At 35.8% G+C, this 16289-nt stretch overlaps 1 protein-coding gene across 3 annotated transcripts in view; it reads right to left on the bottom strand.

The window, feature by feature from the left end:
* Positions 1-16289, bottom strand: part of DMXL1 (Dmx like 1) — a 77838-nt gene that overhangs the window by 23025 nt on the left and 38524 nt on the right. For 2 of the 3 annotated variants that reach the window (XM_064736749.1, XM_064736746.1), the window contains exons 19-29: positions 15652-15762; positions 14115-14284; positions 12842-12939; positions 11999-12164; positions 10967-11219; positions 8316-9406; positions 7856-8047; positions 6553-6629; positions 6239-6366; positions 4537-4785; positions 4047-4160 (exon numbers count right to left, since the gene is read on the bottom strand). In XM_064736749.1, coding sequence (XP_064592819.1) covers positions 4047-4160; positions 4537-4785; positions 6239-6366; positions 6553-6629; positions 7856-8047; positions 8316-9406; positions 10967-11219; positions 11999-12164; positions 12842-12939; positions 14115-14284; positions 15652-15762 — 2649 coding nt within the window. The remainder of the gene's footprint in view (positions 1-4046; positions 4161-4536; positions 4786-6238; positions 6367-6552; positions 6630-7855; positions 8048-8315; positions 9407-10966; positions 11220-11998; positions 12165-12841; positions 12940-14114; positions 14285-15651; positions 15763-16289) is intronic. The other variant, XM_064736748.1, reaches the window with a different exon arrangement.

Here is a 16289-nt window from a genome sequence, read left to right as displayed (position 1 = left end):
CTGAACAAAAGAAAAACAGTGGTAATTCACAAACACTTTCCATATATAAGACTTGCTCATAACACAAACCAAGCCAATGGTACAATTGTAACTCTGGGCCATTAAGATTTAAATACAAGGGTTTAAAAAAAAAAAAATCTTCCAGGATTTTCATACTCACAACTTTTCATGTGTTTTCTTCTAAGGGACAAATTCTCTGCACTCACACTAGTCAGTACAATTTTTTCATTACTTCTGGTCATTTCTGGACCAGGAATAAACATATTATTGCAGGATTCAGAAAGATTTTTGACTACATATGAAGACAAGCATTATCACCCCAAGCAGCTGAACTACTAGGCTGGCTGAGGCTAGGGCAGATTTAGTTTTCTTCACAAGTGGCTGGTGCAGGCCTGTGTTTTGGATTTGTGCTGAACACAGGGTTGATAGCACAGAGATGTTTTGTTATTGCTGAGAAGGTCTTACACAGAGCCAAGGCCTTTCCTGCTTTTGCACTTCCACCCTGGCGAGGGAGCTGGGGGTGCCCAAGGGGCCGGGAGGAGACGCAGCCAGGACAGGTGACCCAACTGACCAAAGGGATTTCCAGAGCACCTGACATCATGGTCAGCACATAGGGTGGGGGAAGGAGGAGGAAGGGGGAGGACATTTGGAGGCAGGGTGTAATGGCTGGGATTAAAGCCCAATAGCCACAAAAGAATTCATATATAGAATCTAAAAAAAGATGAAGACATCCCATCTTTCATCTTGAAACAGGAATATCATAACACTACGTGTTGCACTTCTATATTGCACCATTTTTTTTTTCTGTTAGGGATAGTATTTGAAATCCACTTACCTGTGCTATAAGTCAAAACCACAACTGCAGTACAAGACATTTTCATCTCATTATTCAAAACTTATCAGTTAAGGAGCATGCACATGCATTACTATGAATTTCCAGCTAAATCTTAGCAACTAATTAAAAGAAATTCACTAGGCATGAAATAAGGAGCAAGTGTTGCATGATACAGAAACGAGCAAGTATAGCCCTGCAGGTTGTTTTTCTAAGCAGAATTCAAAAGGTAAGTTTAAGTTTTAACTTTTTTTATTAAAAAAGTACTTTATCCCTTCCTGTTGGATCACTCTTTGTATTTCTAAGAATACTGCAGGCTAGCCATTGGAAAAATTCAGTATGTGAGGTAAATGAAAGAACAACCACCTAAGTTTGACAAACACTATTAAAGCAGATTTCTTTTAATATATTCTAAAAGAATCAACTACATTAAAAATGTCATTAAAGTTCTGACTGTCATTTCGGATTTCAAATTACCCATTACACAGACTTTCAAATTTCTCATTTATTTTTAATTAAAAATTTTTTACATGTGTTTTGTTTTTTATTTGAAACATTTATCTTTGCTCCCATTTTACTTAAAAGGCAAAAGTAAAATTTATGCCATTTCCCAAGAATATTGCACTATTTCAGACAAGGAAAATCCTCTAATTTCTGTCCAGTCCTAAGACATGCAGTAATAACAAAAAGATCTGTTACTTTCCACCTTCCCAGGAAGAACTAAAAGGCAGATTGCTTTCAATTTCCCTTCATTTACTTTTGCAGCATGGAATAACTGAATATATGAAATGAAACTATGGATTTCTAACTTAAAACAAAGGTCAAATTCTTGCTTAAGAACCTTCTGGATGATAAAGAACTTACCATCCCTATATAGACTTACATTATAAAACAGTTTGCTTAGGTAGATTTCAAGCAAATTATAGTAAATGTGATTCTGAAAAAATCTACTATAATCAACAACAAGGTTCTTTTTCAGATGACAACTGCCTGTTGGAAAACAAAACACCATGTGCTAGTTCTGTTTGCCAAAATCATTTGCTGCAACTGCAAAAACAAGAAGCATGTCTGAAAAGCATTCAAACTGCTTTGTTCTATCTGATTGTTATGTGACAGAGGCACTAAAACAAGTTTTCAATAAAAAATAATTCCTAATAGAGGTTAGGGATTTATAAGACTAACAGATTCTGGTTTTTGGTTCCTATTTTTACCATTTGAGTCTAAGAGAAAGATCATATTTACTTAAGTGAAATTTTATATTCAAAGCTACTACATGCTCAAGTCAACTAAAGCAAAGAGCAGAAAGGGAAATAACATAACTTCATCGACCAGTGCTGCACTTGGAATTATGAACATCTCCTAAAATAAATTTCCAACTTGGAGATCAACACCCACGTTTAAATATGTACTAAAGGATTGGAGGGAAGGCAAGGAAGAGAGGCCATGCATAGTCTTATTGCATTAGAATTATTAGTGTTCAGAATTTTTAGCTTTCGATCTCCATTTGAGAGTGGAAGCATTTCACAAAAAGATCTAAAAGTTATCGTAAGGAAAATAGTCTAGTTAAGCATAACTAAATGGTAAGATATAGAAAAAATCTAAATAACATTACAGAAGAATATGGCTAGTTGGCTGGAATAAGCATTCCAGTCAATTCTATTTGCTTCTGGGTGTCAGAAACAGTAAAGGCATAAAAATATAGCTGATTTTAATCCTAATCCCTCTGCTTCACTGGAGGTCTATTTTTTCCCTTTCTCCCCTCATAATTATTTTCAATATGACTAAGAAAGGGCTTTGGAGAAATACCTTTCCCCCAAATTTGCTTTACATAAACACACATTAAAAACAAGTAGTCCTGAATCCTGGAATTACATAGGTTGAAAGACACTTAGTCCAACCCGTTGCTCAGAACAGGGCTGACATAATTGATGGCCTAGTTTGTTCAAGTTTTTGAGTAACTCCAAAGACAGAGATCACACAACAGCTCTAGGCCCCTATCTCAGTGATGATCCCTAAAATCTGTATTAAAAATGTTCCTTCTTCCCTTCAATTTTTAGGTAGAGCTGTTGGATTCTTCCAGCAACAGTTTCATTAAACCTGCAATCAGGCAGCCAGCATTCCTCCTTAAAAAACATGCAGCAGATAAACTATACTTAGTATGCATTTCAGAACACACTTCTTTGTAAAAATATTTTGCATTTTAAGCCAGTGGTAGCAGTAGTAATAACACAGTTTAGTATAGAGTTACCAACGCCTAGTTAGCAGAATTTCCAACAAAAGCCAGTTGCAACTTCTGACAATTCTGTGACAGCAAACATGTTCACTTTACTAAAGCGATAGAGAGAAATGTTTGCTCAGTACCACAGAGAAACCTAATCAGAATAAGAGCTCACTTTGGAGTAAAGATCTCTACTCTGAAAACATTTTTCTAGAAGTCTGATGAATATATTTAAACAGACCACATTTACAGTTTTCCATAACTGGAAGGTAAGACATTTTGATATGTTAGCATACATCTAAATATTAAATTATTTTTTTTTAAATAGAAAGTTACAGTTTGTCTCTCTACATATATATTTAGATGTAATATAGAAAGTCATCACAGTTTAATTAAATTTGTCGTTCCACAATCTTCTCTTAAAAACATACTTAATTGTAGCATTTTTGCTGTTGGTTTTGTAGAAGTCAAAGTAAATCAAAAAGCACATAACTATATGAAAAATGAAAGCATTACAGGAATTTGTTCTGGACCTCAGGATAGTTTATCACTCCCTAAATTTAAAACTTGAAGATTGTTTGCTTTTCTAAAGGGTTCTTAGAATATCAACAAGATGCCTTTCACTTGTAATGTCTGGAATGAACACTTAGAAATCCACATGCACAATAATGCTTATATTCAAAAAGCAAAACAAGCAGCTCTCCAAAAAAGATATGAAACACTTCTGATCTTTTCAAACCATGGTCAAAGTAATTTTGTATTTAATATTTATTTCAAATGAAGAGCCATAAGAATACTACAGTGCTGACAATTTTCTTTTCTTAAAAAGGCCCAATTTATGTGCTTCTTTAGTTACAAAAATTTACTTCAAATTTTGATATCATGGCTTGCAAACAGAAGTTTTTCTGTCTTTCTGCATATGCAAAAAAAAAATAAAACAAAAACCACACATAGCAAACTGCATGTAGAGGCCTAATACTAAATCTAGTATCTTGCCTGAAGGCTTGGTAGGACTATGAGTACTGAAGGAGGCAAGGGATTTGGAAAACCCCACGCATTCCATGGAGAACACTACTACCTGATGTGGGCTAGGCATTGGGAAGTGCCTACCTGTCAAAGAGAGAAAACATACTGTATTTGTAAAATGGGAATATATTCCAGTTAGAAGAGAACTGGAAAGCTTTAAAATAAACGCAAAGTAGGCTGTAATAGTATTGGAAACTCTCTCAGATCAAATTAACTCCCTCATACTAGAGTAGCTGTGCTACTTGGAAACCTTTTTTCAGAAGCATTCACTTCTGCTTCACTCTTATCGTCTACACAATATCTACACAAATTATTTCAGATCCTTGTTTTTCTATGCAAATCAAAAACCATACTGAATTCTTATTGAACACAAGCTACTTAGAGTAATTAAGCTTTCAGCAGTCACATAATTTTCTTAAAAATTCCAGAAGACAAATATATATAAAACAAGAGAACTGACCAGTTTTTGTCTTTAATTGCTGCTGTCCTCTGCTGGGCATATGAGCTCCTCCTCCAAAGATAGCAGACCACATTTTGTTGTTAAGTGGATGAGCCATAATTCTATACAACTCATTGCTAGAATGTGTTGCAAGGCCATGGATGAACAGGCTGAGATAGACTGCAGTTAGAATTTCACAAAGTAGAACTGTGAGACCTGGCTGGGCTTCCTCACCAGCAGAATTCAAGAGGCGTATTAGAGTCGTCATTCCTGTTTATATAAAATAAACATCATCTTTAAGAAAGCACAGATGTGTGTGTGAACATACTCCAGACATAATTTTGTCTGGCAACCCACATTACTTAGTAATGTTTAGTGAAAAAAAATTCCAAGCTCTACACATTGAAACCCAAGTTGAAAACTTCAGGAGAAAGAGGCAAGCTCTTAATTTTTAACAATTTATTCATTTTTTAGCTTTCTGTTTTGGACTAATGGTTAAAGAAATGCATAACATTTTTTCAATTATTATAATGACATTATAATCCTGAAAACCGAAATTCTATCTTCACACTTTACAGTGGTAAAACCAATCAAAAATCACGGGCATCAATCTGCATTACACATTGTCTGGCAAGTGTACTTTCACCCAATACTAAACCTCTTGTAATGTTTTTATGCTCCCACAAAAGGGCGTAGTTTCAGATGTGCCTTCAACGTGACACTTTGTGCACACAAGTAAAAGTGCACATAGTCATGGCCAAAGAATTCTGCTTTTTGTCATGCTCTCCAACTTGCACACATAGCATGTGAATCCACTAAAAAATAGAAAAAGTAAGTTCAAAGTGATTCGTAAGAGCAAATGCTAACAATTCCTTGCCCAACTTATCAGAAATTTATCCTGTGATTAACTAAATCACAAAAAAACAGATGACAAGCTAGTTCCTCAATAAAATCTCTAGATTCAGTGACAATGTTTGGCAGAAAAGAAAAAATGACATAGCATCAAATACAAAGGCTGTTTCAGGTTATCCATGAAGATTTTTGAAGAGGAATTTTCTGATTTAAGAAACAATTCTCATAATAAGTAAGCACATTTCCTGGCTATGCTTACAATAAAGTTAGTGCTGTAAACTCAAGCCCATACCTAGATGTATAACATTGATAACACTCCCTCAAATGTAGCTCCCTAGCATAGTTCAACTAGCATAAATGTCAGCACACTCTAAGTATTACCTGAAATCTGACATTAATTTTACAGCTACAGAAAAGCATGATTTATTATAAATGTCTCATTTTTAATAGTTTTAAGGTAGTTCAGAAGTTGTCCATAAGGTAAAATAATTCTTAGCTGGAGCACAAACCAGGACAGCCTTCCCAGTCATTAGGACTCCAGAAGTAGGATACTAATGCTACAGGTGGCGCACAGAGAGCACACACAGGACATGACTTCACCCTACCTCCAGTTTAGCTGCTCTCTCTTTACTAGATCCAGCACTAACATTTTCTTAGTTAAAGAAAGCAACATAAATCAACTTGACTTAGTGAATAATCAGAAGTAGTAACTTAGATGTTTTGAAAAAAAAAAACCAACAACCCACAACATTTTAATCAAAGAACTCAACACAGCTGTCACAAATACTACTAGAAAGTCATAGCCACATGCTCTTACAGTGGATCCAGATAACTCAGCTTTCCTTAAGAGGAAAGAAACAAGTCTAGATACCTGGCCACTGAGCAGGTGATGTGTTGGGAGTCACTGCTTCTTCTAAGCTTGCTGTTCTTAAAGAATGACGCTGAGTTAACAGGACGGTCTGGTACACCGTTCCAGTGAACTGATTTGCTTGAAATGAGCTGTGAAACAGAGAAGAACAGGGAAATAATATTTATTTTTAAACGTTACGTTTACAACTATTCAAGTGATAACACTTTCTAGATGTAGGCAAGTGTGATCACGGCCTTCTGGTGCCCTATCCATTACCATGACAGCAATGAGAGAGCTGTCTAAAAATCACTTTTCATAGTGATTTTTTTTTTTACCTGTAGCTGTGGCCATCACAGAGACATTGATAGATGCAAGCAGAGAGCGACGCTGCTAAGGTATGCATTACATATATCTGAAAGACAAAGTTATACAGAACTCATTACGGCCAAAGTGAGCTGTGGTTAGTATCACAGCCTTTCACTCTGCATACACATGTGTAACAAGCACTGGACACAAAATGTCTAAGTCCTCATGCACTTACAAAGCCACCTTTTGTTTCAGAATTTGTATCAGACAAATCAGTTCACACCTTATGCAAAGGATGGGGGAAAACTGACTCACCCCAGCAACACATAATCACAGATCAGCTCCATCTGAAATGTTTTCAATTATTAAACAGCAGCATATTAAGCCCATATTCAATAGTCCCATGTAGTTGCACCCTAAAACAGCAGCAGTTTGCTGGCTCAGAATACAAAGAATTTATTTCAGAATGAAAACTATAATGCAGCTTAGTTTTTGACCAATTCTAGGGCAGCTCTTGGACACACACTCAATTTACTCAGCAACGTACTGATCAGCACTTTTAATACAGCTGACACTTTTTTCTTAATGCATCACAGAAAACACTAACATTAAAAAGCTAGAGAAGCTGCTAATCAAAAAGGTTCCATTAAAACAAAAACAGTTTATTGTATTTATTTGTTTGTTCCCTCTAAAACAAAGTTAACTAGGACTAAGACATCTTTTTAGCGTTCTCTAAAAATCCTTAGTAAAAGCAGACATGATGTGGGCCCTAACAACACAAAACTTCAGGAAAGACTCAGTTTTATTTCCAGTCAAAGGTTAAATACAGGATAAATCTTACAGAAACAATTTTTAAAAACTACTATACAAACACATACTGTTTCACAAAAAACAGTATGGGTTTATTGAAGTTTGCAGACACTCAGTTTTTGCACTTAAACATTTAATTTTACTTATGTTTAAGAATGAAATGCAGAATCTGCCATTAACATAAAAGAAGTAATGAACATACTGTCATAAAGACAACTATTATGCTGATGGTTCAGTATAACATGTTTTCCACTAAAATATCCTCTTGGACAAATATCCAGTTCTGAAAGAGGCCAATCTACAACAGCTTGTTGAACCAGATGCTCAACACCTCAACAATGATAGATGATCCCCGGACATTTCTGTAAGCTCAAGATAAGTACTACAGAAAATGATTATGTTTCATGGTTTGACTTTGTCACAAATAAGCACTGAGCAAAGTCCTCATGCTGTCTGAAAGAAGAATTTGTGACTTCAGCAAACCAGACGATAACAAAAACACAATTATTAAAAAATACATACCTTGCTGTTCTGAGTATCTGGATGAGGTGGTGAATCAAGGCTTATTATAGCATGTAATATATCATGAGTTAAATTACTAAGATGTAGCAATGGATTAGCCACCACTGTTTTGGCACTAGCTGTGCAAGCAAATAGGAGAGGTATGGAGTTTTGCTCTGGTGGAGGGCTGGAAGGTATCTGTACTGACTGCTCCTAAAAACAAGCAAGAAACACATACACAAAGTAATAGTACATATTCTTTAAGGGAACATAATAACTTTTGAAAGAGGGAAAAGTATTCAATAAAACAACAACAAAAAAAACCCCAGTGTACATAAAAAATCCTGTTAAAAACAGATTTAGATTTTTTAGAAAACACATGTAAGCTACAGTAGGAAAATTTCAAAAATATTACAAAACACTTTCAAATAAATCTACAAACCTGAAGCAGAGAAAACAAAACCTAAGCTCCCCCACATACCTGCTGAGATTCCTGCAAGAGCAAAATTAATTCCATTCTGACAGATGCTAAGCCTCCACCGTGTGAGCCATGAAGTATACAGTAACTAAGGAACATTCTGAGGAGAGACTGATACTTCAGAAGCCATTGCCGTCGTTTCTGAAAGTCTTCTTTCTGTATCATAGTTTTTTCCTGGTCAGCTAAGTCTTCAGTGTTTTCATGTAATGTAGCTTCCTCTGGCATCCCGCTAACTCCTGACTGTGCCTCTTCTACTTCAACACCATAATCACAGGTCTTCTGAAGAGCTACCACTTCTCTCTCAAGCCACTGGTAAAGCTGATACCGCAACTTTCCACCATCGACTTCATAGCCAGTGGATAGCGTACGAAGCTCCACAGTAAGGATTTTCAGGCACGCCCTAAACTTCAGCTGTGCTGAAATTATATCTTCTGATGGACTCAGAATATCTTTGTCATCAACTACACTAAAAGATTCTGTGTAGCTAGAACCTGTTTCATGCAGTTTTTCAGTTTTCTCCAGAGGTTTTAGCTCTTTCATTACCAAGGAAGAATCTTCACTTTCCTCATTTTCATCACTGTCTGACTGCAACTGCAATTGTTCATCTTGGAACAGAGCACTTGGCTGGCTCCAATCAAAGGAAAAAGTAGAACTTGAATGCTTTCCTGATGAGCAATCTGAAGATGAACCTAGACCATTGAATACTGGCTGTGACCAATCAATACTGGAAGCTTGATCTTTTGTTTCAAACTCTTTAACTGGAGATAATGGTGAGAAATCTTTACTAGTATCCACTAAACTAGGGGATTTACAGAATAACTTTGACCTCTTGACAACTTTGGGCATCTTTGATAACACTTCTAAGGCCAACATAGGACAACCAGCTTTTAGATGAGCATATGCAGTGGTGAAAAATAGCCGTCTTTCACCTAGGTTGATTTTGTCAGCTAATCCATTTTCTACTGTTAGGCAGATGTGTGTGGAAGATGTGTCAGAAGAGCCAAAATGACGCCTCAGCAAGAGGGGGTGTGTTCTTAGGTAGTTATAGAAGTTAAACACTGCAGGATTGCAACTCGATGAGCCATCCCCTTCACCTGAAAAGATATGGCAGCATGAGGATAACGTACCACTCTGCATGAAATAATCAATCTGCAAAGTCCTAAGTTCATCAGAAGGCTTTTAGGTCTTAGTATCAATTCTATTGTCTATTTCACATATCCATTCTACTGTTCACTTCACTGCACTCTCCCCTCCACCTTCATCATTTGAATACCTCAGTGGGAAGGACATTGCCAAACCTACAAAAAAACAAGCAGAGTGGGGCAGTAGGCATGATTTTTAAAATTAAAACAGCTATCATTTCTTTTCCTTGTATTCAGGCCAGTTTTACTGATGTCAAACAAGGCCACTGTCCTGTTAATTTTACATTTCTGAAGTTTCCATGTTCCACGTCTAAATGACAATAAGACAATATCTTACTTCTTTTATTTAAGGTTGCTTTTAAAAAATTGGAATAGTATTTTTTATTTTGTCTACATCTCAAAAGAAATGCAACTTACAATAAAACTAGGAAACCTACAACATTTATACATGATGGTAGCAGTATTACATACAAATAAATGAATTACACGCAGTGCAACATCTATTCATTTCATTTTCATGTCCACAAGAAAAAAAACCTGAAGAGGTATGACAATCAGCATAGCATGATTCACACAGCTTTCAAAGGTCTCAGGATAGTGGAAATAAACCCTTATGCCCTCCTCTACGAGAAGCACAGCTGGTGACAGTTAACAGAGAGAGCTACATAAAAATGCACATTCTAGGTAAGAAAATAAGGTAAGACACCACAAACAAGCCATTAACTGATCACAGAAGAATTAGCAACACTTTAAAATTATTTTACACAGAAAGATGAGATCAAGATAGAAAAATCAGTTTCATGAATTAGCTATCCAATTCCAATATTTGAGCCTTTTTTTATCCCCTTCCAATTTCTCTCAGTAGCCAGGACTGAAACCAGCTAACTACCTAGGACTTGAAGCATTTAACTTCAATGAAAACACTAGCTTTAGGAAATAATACAATTAATTCTTAGAAGGCCTATAAAGCCAGCAATTGAACATAGAAATTAAATGCTCTAGGAGACTCATGTGCTGTTTCAGGCAGCACATGGGCCTCCTAGTACTATTTCAAGTATCAAAACCTTTCTATTGGAACTGTATTATTGTAGTCAGCTGTTATAAAAGCCTAAAAGCTACAAAACACCATGTCTTCCAGAGTCTCCTATATAAGTGGCTAAAAAAAAATTTCTTTCAGGCTGTGATGGAGTCACATTAATTTAAGAAGTTAATTTTTCTCTTCATCTTTAGACTGCTTCTGGAAAAGCAGCTGCATTACTGCAGGGTCATTCCAGTATCTTGATAGTTACATGCTTAAAGGACAAAGTATGCATCCATGGGATACAGGGTAACAATAATACAGTAACCATGTGTGCTATTAAAGTCCACATAGATTGCTACAACAAGTATTTACTAAAAGTGGTGAGGAACTGTGTGGTACCTGGTTTTGTTCAGATGACACTTCAAGAAACTGTAGCTTAAATGAGCAAATATTTAAAATCAAGTCAAGAGGCCAAATATCTATATTCTTACCTCCTTCATCTTCAACAGAATGTTTAATCAAAGTGTCAAGAGCCTTGCTATAATCTTCCAAAATCCAGTATGCCATGCTTCGCAAGAAAGGGTCACAGTGAATGTTCCCTGAGCTCTCTTTTCCAGTAGACACACTTCCCAAAACTCTCTTCTGTAGTACAGATTTGTAAGTACTAGACACTTCAAACTCCGATTCATAAAGCCTTGATATTACAAGAGCCAACTGAATGTCATGCAGTTTTTCAAGGCAGACCTAATTAAAAATAAATATGTTCAAATAATCAAACTTTGTAATTTCTCCTCAGTTTAAAATTATTACAGGGCAGGAAGTGACATAAATTTACTCAGATTAAAGTAAGTAGGTCTACCAACTCCATAAAAAGTGAGCAGGAACAAAGCAGAACAGGTGTAGCCAAGTATCACATGCAAGACTGGATTTGCATTTCTTCAGTTTAACTATGGCATGACAACAGATCTTTGAAATCAACCAGCTCCATAGATCATTACCAATGTGCACATGCCACCTCTTACCTCTGGATTCCGGTTGTTTTAGCTACAAAGCTTTACAGAACAAATCCTTTATTATCACAGAGATTAATTTCCTCACAATTATGCAATTCAAATAGACCCAGGAAATAATTTGTGTTTGCCTTGTTATTTTGTATAGGGATTCTAGGAGCTAATCCTCATCTCTGCCAAAACACCACATGTGGAACTTCCTAATGAAAAACTATGCTTGTCTTCCTATAGGGTAGAAAATCTGAAAGGATTAACTGTAGGTAGTCCCCTTAGTATTGGAGCAGAGAAATTACCCGTGTCACTTTTCAGTATCAGTAATATGACAGCTAAAAAGGAATCAGAATGTAAAGATGAAGGTTTTGTATTTATCATTTATTTGGGGTGGGAAAGAAGAGAAAAAATTGAAAGCATAAGAAGCTTCAGAGGTCATAGCAATGCAAAATAATAACTGCATTCAAAGTATTTGTACATTTTGGACAATGTAACAGTCTTAAACACTGAAAATTTTATTACCTCCACTGCGTCTTTTAAGTGTCCTGCCAGCAAGAAAAACGCTGCAGAATGTTCAAACCGCTGTTTGCCAAGCAAAGAAAATGCATTCTTTAAGGCTGCTTTACGCCATCTGTCCTCAGTGAAGTTGTTTCCAAAAAACTGTGTCATTTTAGTATCTTTTTGGGACCTGCATATCAAACATAATTGATAAAAACACTTTACTCTTTATTAGTTACACTACAGTTCTTAATTTCTGCAGATGTCAGTACAATTTTACACAGATCTACACATCAGGAAATGCAGAGTCCCTCACCACACTGGGATTTGAGAAGGCTACTTTTAAAATAGCAGAAACATCAATAAGTACAAAACCTAATGGTATTTTCAATAACCTGATACAGAAAATCGCTGCTTGTCTTAAGGTGAGCTCTTAAGTGACAATGAAAATTAGTTTTCAGAAGGTTTGCAACACTGAATTGCTGTATCAAACTACAGTTAGGAAGACATAAGTCAGTCCCCTGATCTGCCGGTAAAATTTTTAACAACACTTATGTAAAAGATAGACATGACATTTTACACACCACACTGCTAGTCCTCAAAAGTAAATCAGAATTAAGCAGTAATTGAAATTACAGTAGATTTGAGACTAAAACTTGGAGAACCTACCTCCAGAAATAACAACTAAACTCTTTCAGTAAATATAAGAAGGTTAGAAACTACTCATTCAATGTAATGACTAGTTTAGAAATCCAACCTCACCTTTCAAGGATAGTATTTGTGCTTCCTTTGGATTACAATCCCATTCAACTTTTTCCCCAAAAATTAAAACAGACAGTGTGAAATTCCATGTAAAAGCTTGAATACCTGTACAATCCCCAGATAACAGCCTTCTTCTTCATTGCAAGGTAAAAAATGGCAGCATCAAGTGGATCATTGTTTCTCTGGAAAGCTGCTTTAGCCACCTGAGAAGACAGTTCAAAAGTAAAAAAATAATCACAATTTAAATTAATCTTAAATGAGATTGTTGGTGCTTCTGGCATCTCATACCCCATAGTGCTCTGAAGTTCTCTTTAATACAGGATCCCTACTGTCACTATGAGTCCAATGTAAGAACGTGTGAAGATACAACAACCTGTTTGATATCGCTTAGCCCATGCTCTTCCAGTTCAAGAAGCTTTTCTGCAGATCAAATGGGAATCCCTATATCCGAAATCAGTTTCTTAAATCACAGCAAAATTAATTTACAAGTTATTATTATTAATTTACTAGTTGCAAGATGGAGTCTTGAAAAACAGGCTGGGACCAATGATTGCATTTGGAAGGTGGAAAGGAAAAAGGGTAAGTGGCAGCAAGAATAGTCCAAGTGCCATGTAAGATAATCTTGAACTCGGGCCCAGAACATCTGGATTTTTTTTTAATGCAAGGCAGTTTCATAAAGTAATGATTAATTACTGAAGATTTGAAAGTAAAAGTAGAGACATGCATTTTACCACTTCGTGCTTTGTAGTCAAAGCATCTTGTGCACGTCATTTTCTAGCTCAACACACTTGGCTTTTCCAAGAGCTTAAAGCAAGTGATAATGAAATTAGGCTCATTACCACACTTGTGATTATTAAAATATTTAATATAAAAAACTCAACAAAACCCTCAAACGAACAAAAAAAATCACCACGCCAAAACAAAAAAAATATAAGGTTTGTTTTATCATGTAAAATAATCAATTTGCAAGACAGATGAACATATAATATCTAAGTTGAACCCACATCTGATAGGTTTCTAAGAAGAACCTTTTCCCATGACTTGCTTCTCAAGTTTTGCTATAAAAAAAAAAACTATATGCTCCATCTGTATCTTGAGCATCCACAATAAGCACTGTACATTATTACCTTTAAGATGAAGTATCTAAGAGCAAAAACTGTACTCCACAATGGAATTTGAAGTCTAAAGTACCAAAAAAATTAGTTAAATATAGAGGTTCATACTCATACAGAGCAGCTTAGATACAAAAAATTACAGCATGGAACACTCAGAAAAAGTTCATTATCTAACAACTTAAAACTACATAAATAGAAGGTAAACACTGGAGAACAGCTGTTTGGAAAGATTTTGTTGGGTTTTTTTAGAATGCTCTGTTTACCTTTTCTATGCATCTCCGCAGGCTGTGGATGTTTCGAACCCACCATCCCACACCCATAGCTCTGAGCTCAGACCAGGTTGGGTCGCCTTTCTGCACTGCAGGGAGCATACTCAGGAGCTCCTCCTCTGCTACGGAATGGAATGCCCAGGCAAAGTGGCTCGTAGATAAACCTGTACAATGAACATCCAAAAAAAAAAAAAAGAAAAAAAAAAAGGAAAAAGAAAATTCAGAAGATATTCATTAATAAAATAATCCAGAACCTGAAGATAAAGGGATGGGAACAGGGGAAGAAAAGTAGGTCAAACTGCTTGTTTTGAATTTTTTAAGTGCACTGCTGGCGAGGCAACAGAAATTTAAGGGTATTTGTTAGGACTGCATTTCAAATATTACAGAAAAATGAGACAACTGGAAACAATTTTTCATCTGCAAACTCCTTACGTAAGTTTGTGAAGAACATACAAGAACATAACAAACATAGGTAAGTTTGTGAACTTCTCTATGAAGTTCAAACATATGGATAGTAAGGGGCACTAAGATTAGCCATGACACAAAGTGCAGTGTCCTGATTACATTTTTCAAAATTTTGAAAGATAGGTTCACTATTTTGACTTGGATTAGAAAATGCACAAGTTTCAGATAATCAGGGCAAAACCACCTTTGGTGATAGAGATATAAAAGAAAACTTGAAATAAAAAAATCTTATGAGGAAGGAAGCAATTGCTAAACAACAACATAGCTGGCTAGGGATAATTGCAACTCTAGTGAGGGCCAGGTCCTTTTCTGTAGAAAGGCACTTCCACATTTGCCCTGGAGGCCCTTCCCACTCTCACCCATTTCTGAGCTCAGCAGAAACAGAAGTATCTCAGCTAAAATTAGTCCAACAGAAAGTTAACTCTGCAATACTCTGCCCTGGCAGTTGTGGCAAATTCCAGCCTCTGATTCAGCTGAGGGGTGACAAGCCATGCAACTGAAAATGCTATCACAACTGTCATGATGGCTAAAGGAATAACCATAGCCAGTCCTTTACATCTGATTATCACTTATCAAATCCATCTCGTTGTCATCTGCAATATCAGGATGGAACTAGTCAAATTTTACTAAAAAAACCTTCCCCATATGAAACAGTTGATTGTATAATTACAGTAAGTATATAGAAATATTTAAAGTCTGAGTAGTAATTTTTTTTTTCCAAATATGTACCAAAATAAATAGGCACAGTTGTCTACTACATTATTCCTGCAGAAGGTTATTGGACAACATGGTAGTAGAATTTCATTTCGAAAATTTGGGGTATTTAATTTGGGGAAATTCTCCCCTACCAACTAAAAACTTGTTCGAAAAAAATCAGTTCTGAGACCTTTACCTCAACCAAAACAAGACATTTTCTGCTTTAGCACTCATTCATATAAGACAATATTTCTTGAAAAACCCTAATGAATTAAATTATTGATTCTGCAGAGGCACATCAACAGCACACCATTCACAGGGGCAGCTACATCACTAAAACCCAACTCATCTAAGAAAAGACATCAGTTACCTTGGTGAAGCAGCTGGGCTCGATGCACAGGAGGAAGTGCAGTTGTTAGGAAGGTGTGACGCCGGACAGCCAATAAAAATTTTAAACCACACTCATCGAGAGTTTCTCCACCTGGAAATAAGTATTTTTACACCCATTTTACAGCAATTAATCCAAGTAAGTATTGTAGGTCTTAATAGAAGAAATATAAATTTGTGACTACTAATACTTTGAATTTGTAAATGATAGTTTAGTCCATAATTCCTCCCTTCAAGAAAAGAGAAAGAAGAAAATTTCAAATATAAAAACTTCTGAAGTTATTTGTTCTGTTTAATGCAAGAGACAGAAAAAGTTATATATTTTAAAAAAAAATCAAATTCTTCCTCAATTTCTCTACACGGTACAACAAATATTCGTCATTCCTGTCTCTTCAAAAGTGAATTAAAAATAATTATAGTATGTGGACTGATAGATTCATAGTGGCATTACCAGGTGGCAAAAGAAAATTTTACTTTTATCCAAGCAATAGGTCTTGAAACAATTACACTATGAAATGAAGGTGCATCATCATCTTACAAGCCACAGAAATATTCCACAACAGGAAAAAAAAAAACCCTGGAAAGGCCATGAAGCACAGTAGTACATTTAACTTGGAAGAG

The sequence above is a fragment of the Zonotrichia leucophrys genome, chromosome Z (assembly GCF_028769735.1).
Source record: "Zonotrichia leucophrys gambelii isolate GWCS_2022_RI chromosome Z, RI_Zleu_2.0, whole genome shotgun sequence".
Taxonomy (NCBI): Eukaryota; Metazoa; Chordata; class Aves; order Passeriformes; family Passerellidae; genus Zonotrichia; species Zonotrichia leucophrys.
Note: the sequence above shows the minus strand (reverse complement) of the source record. Positions and strands in the feature narration are given on the sequence as shown.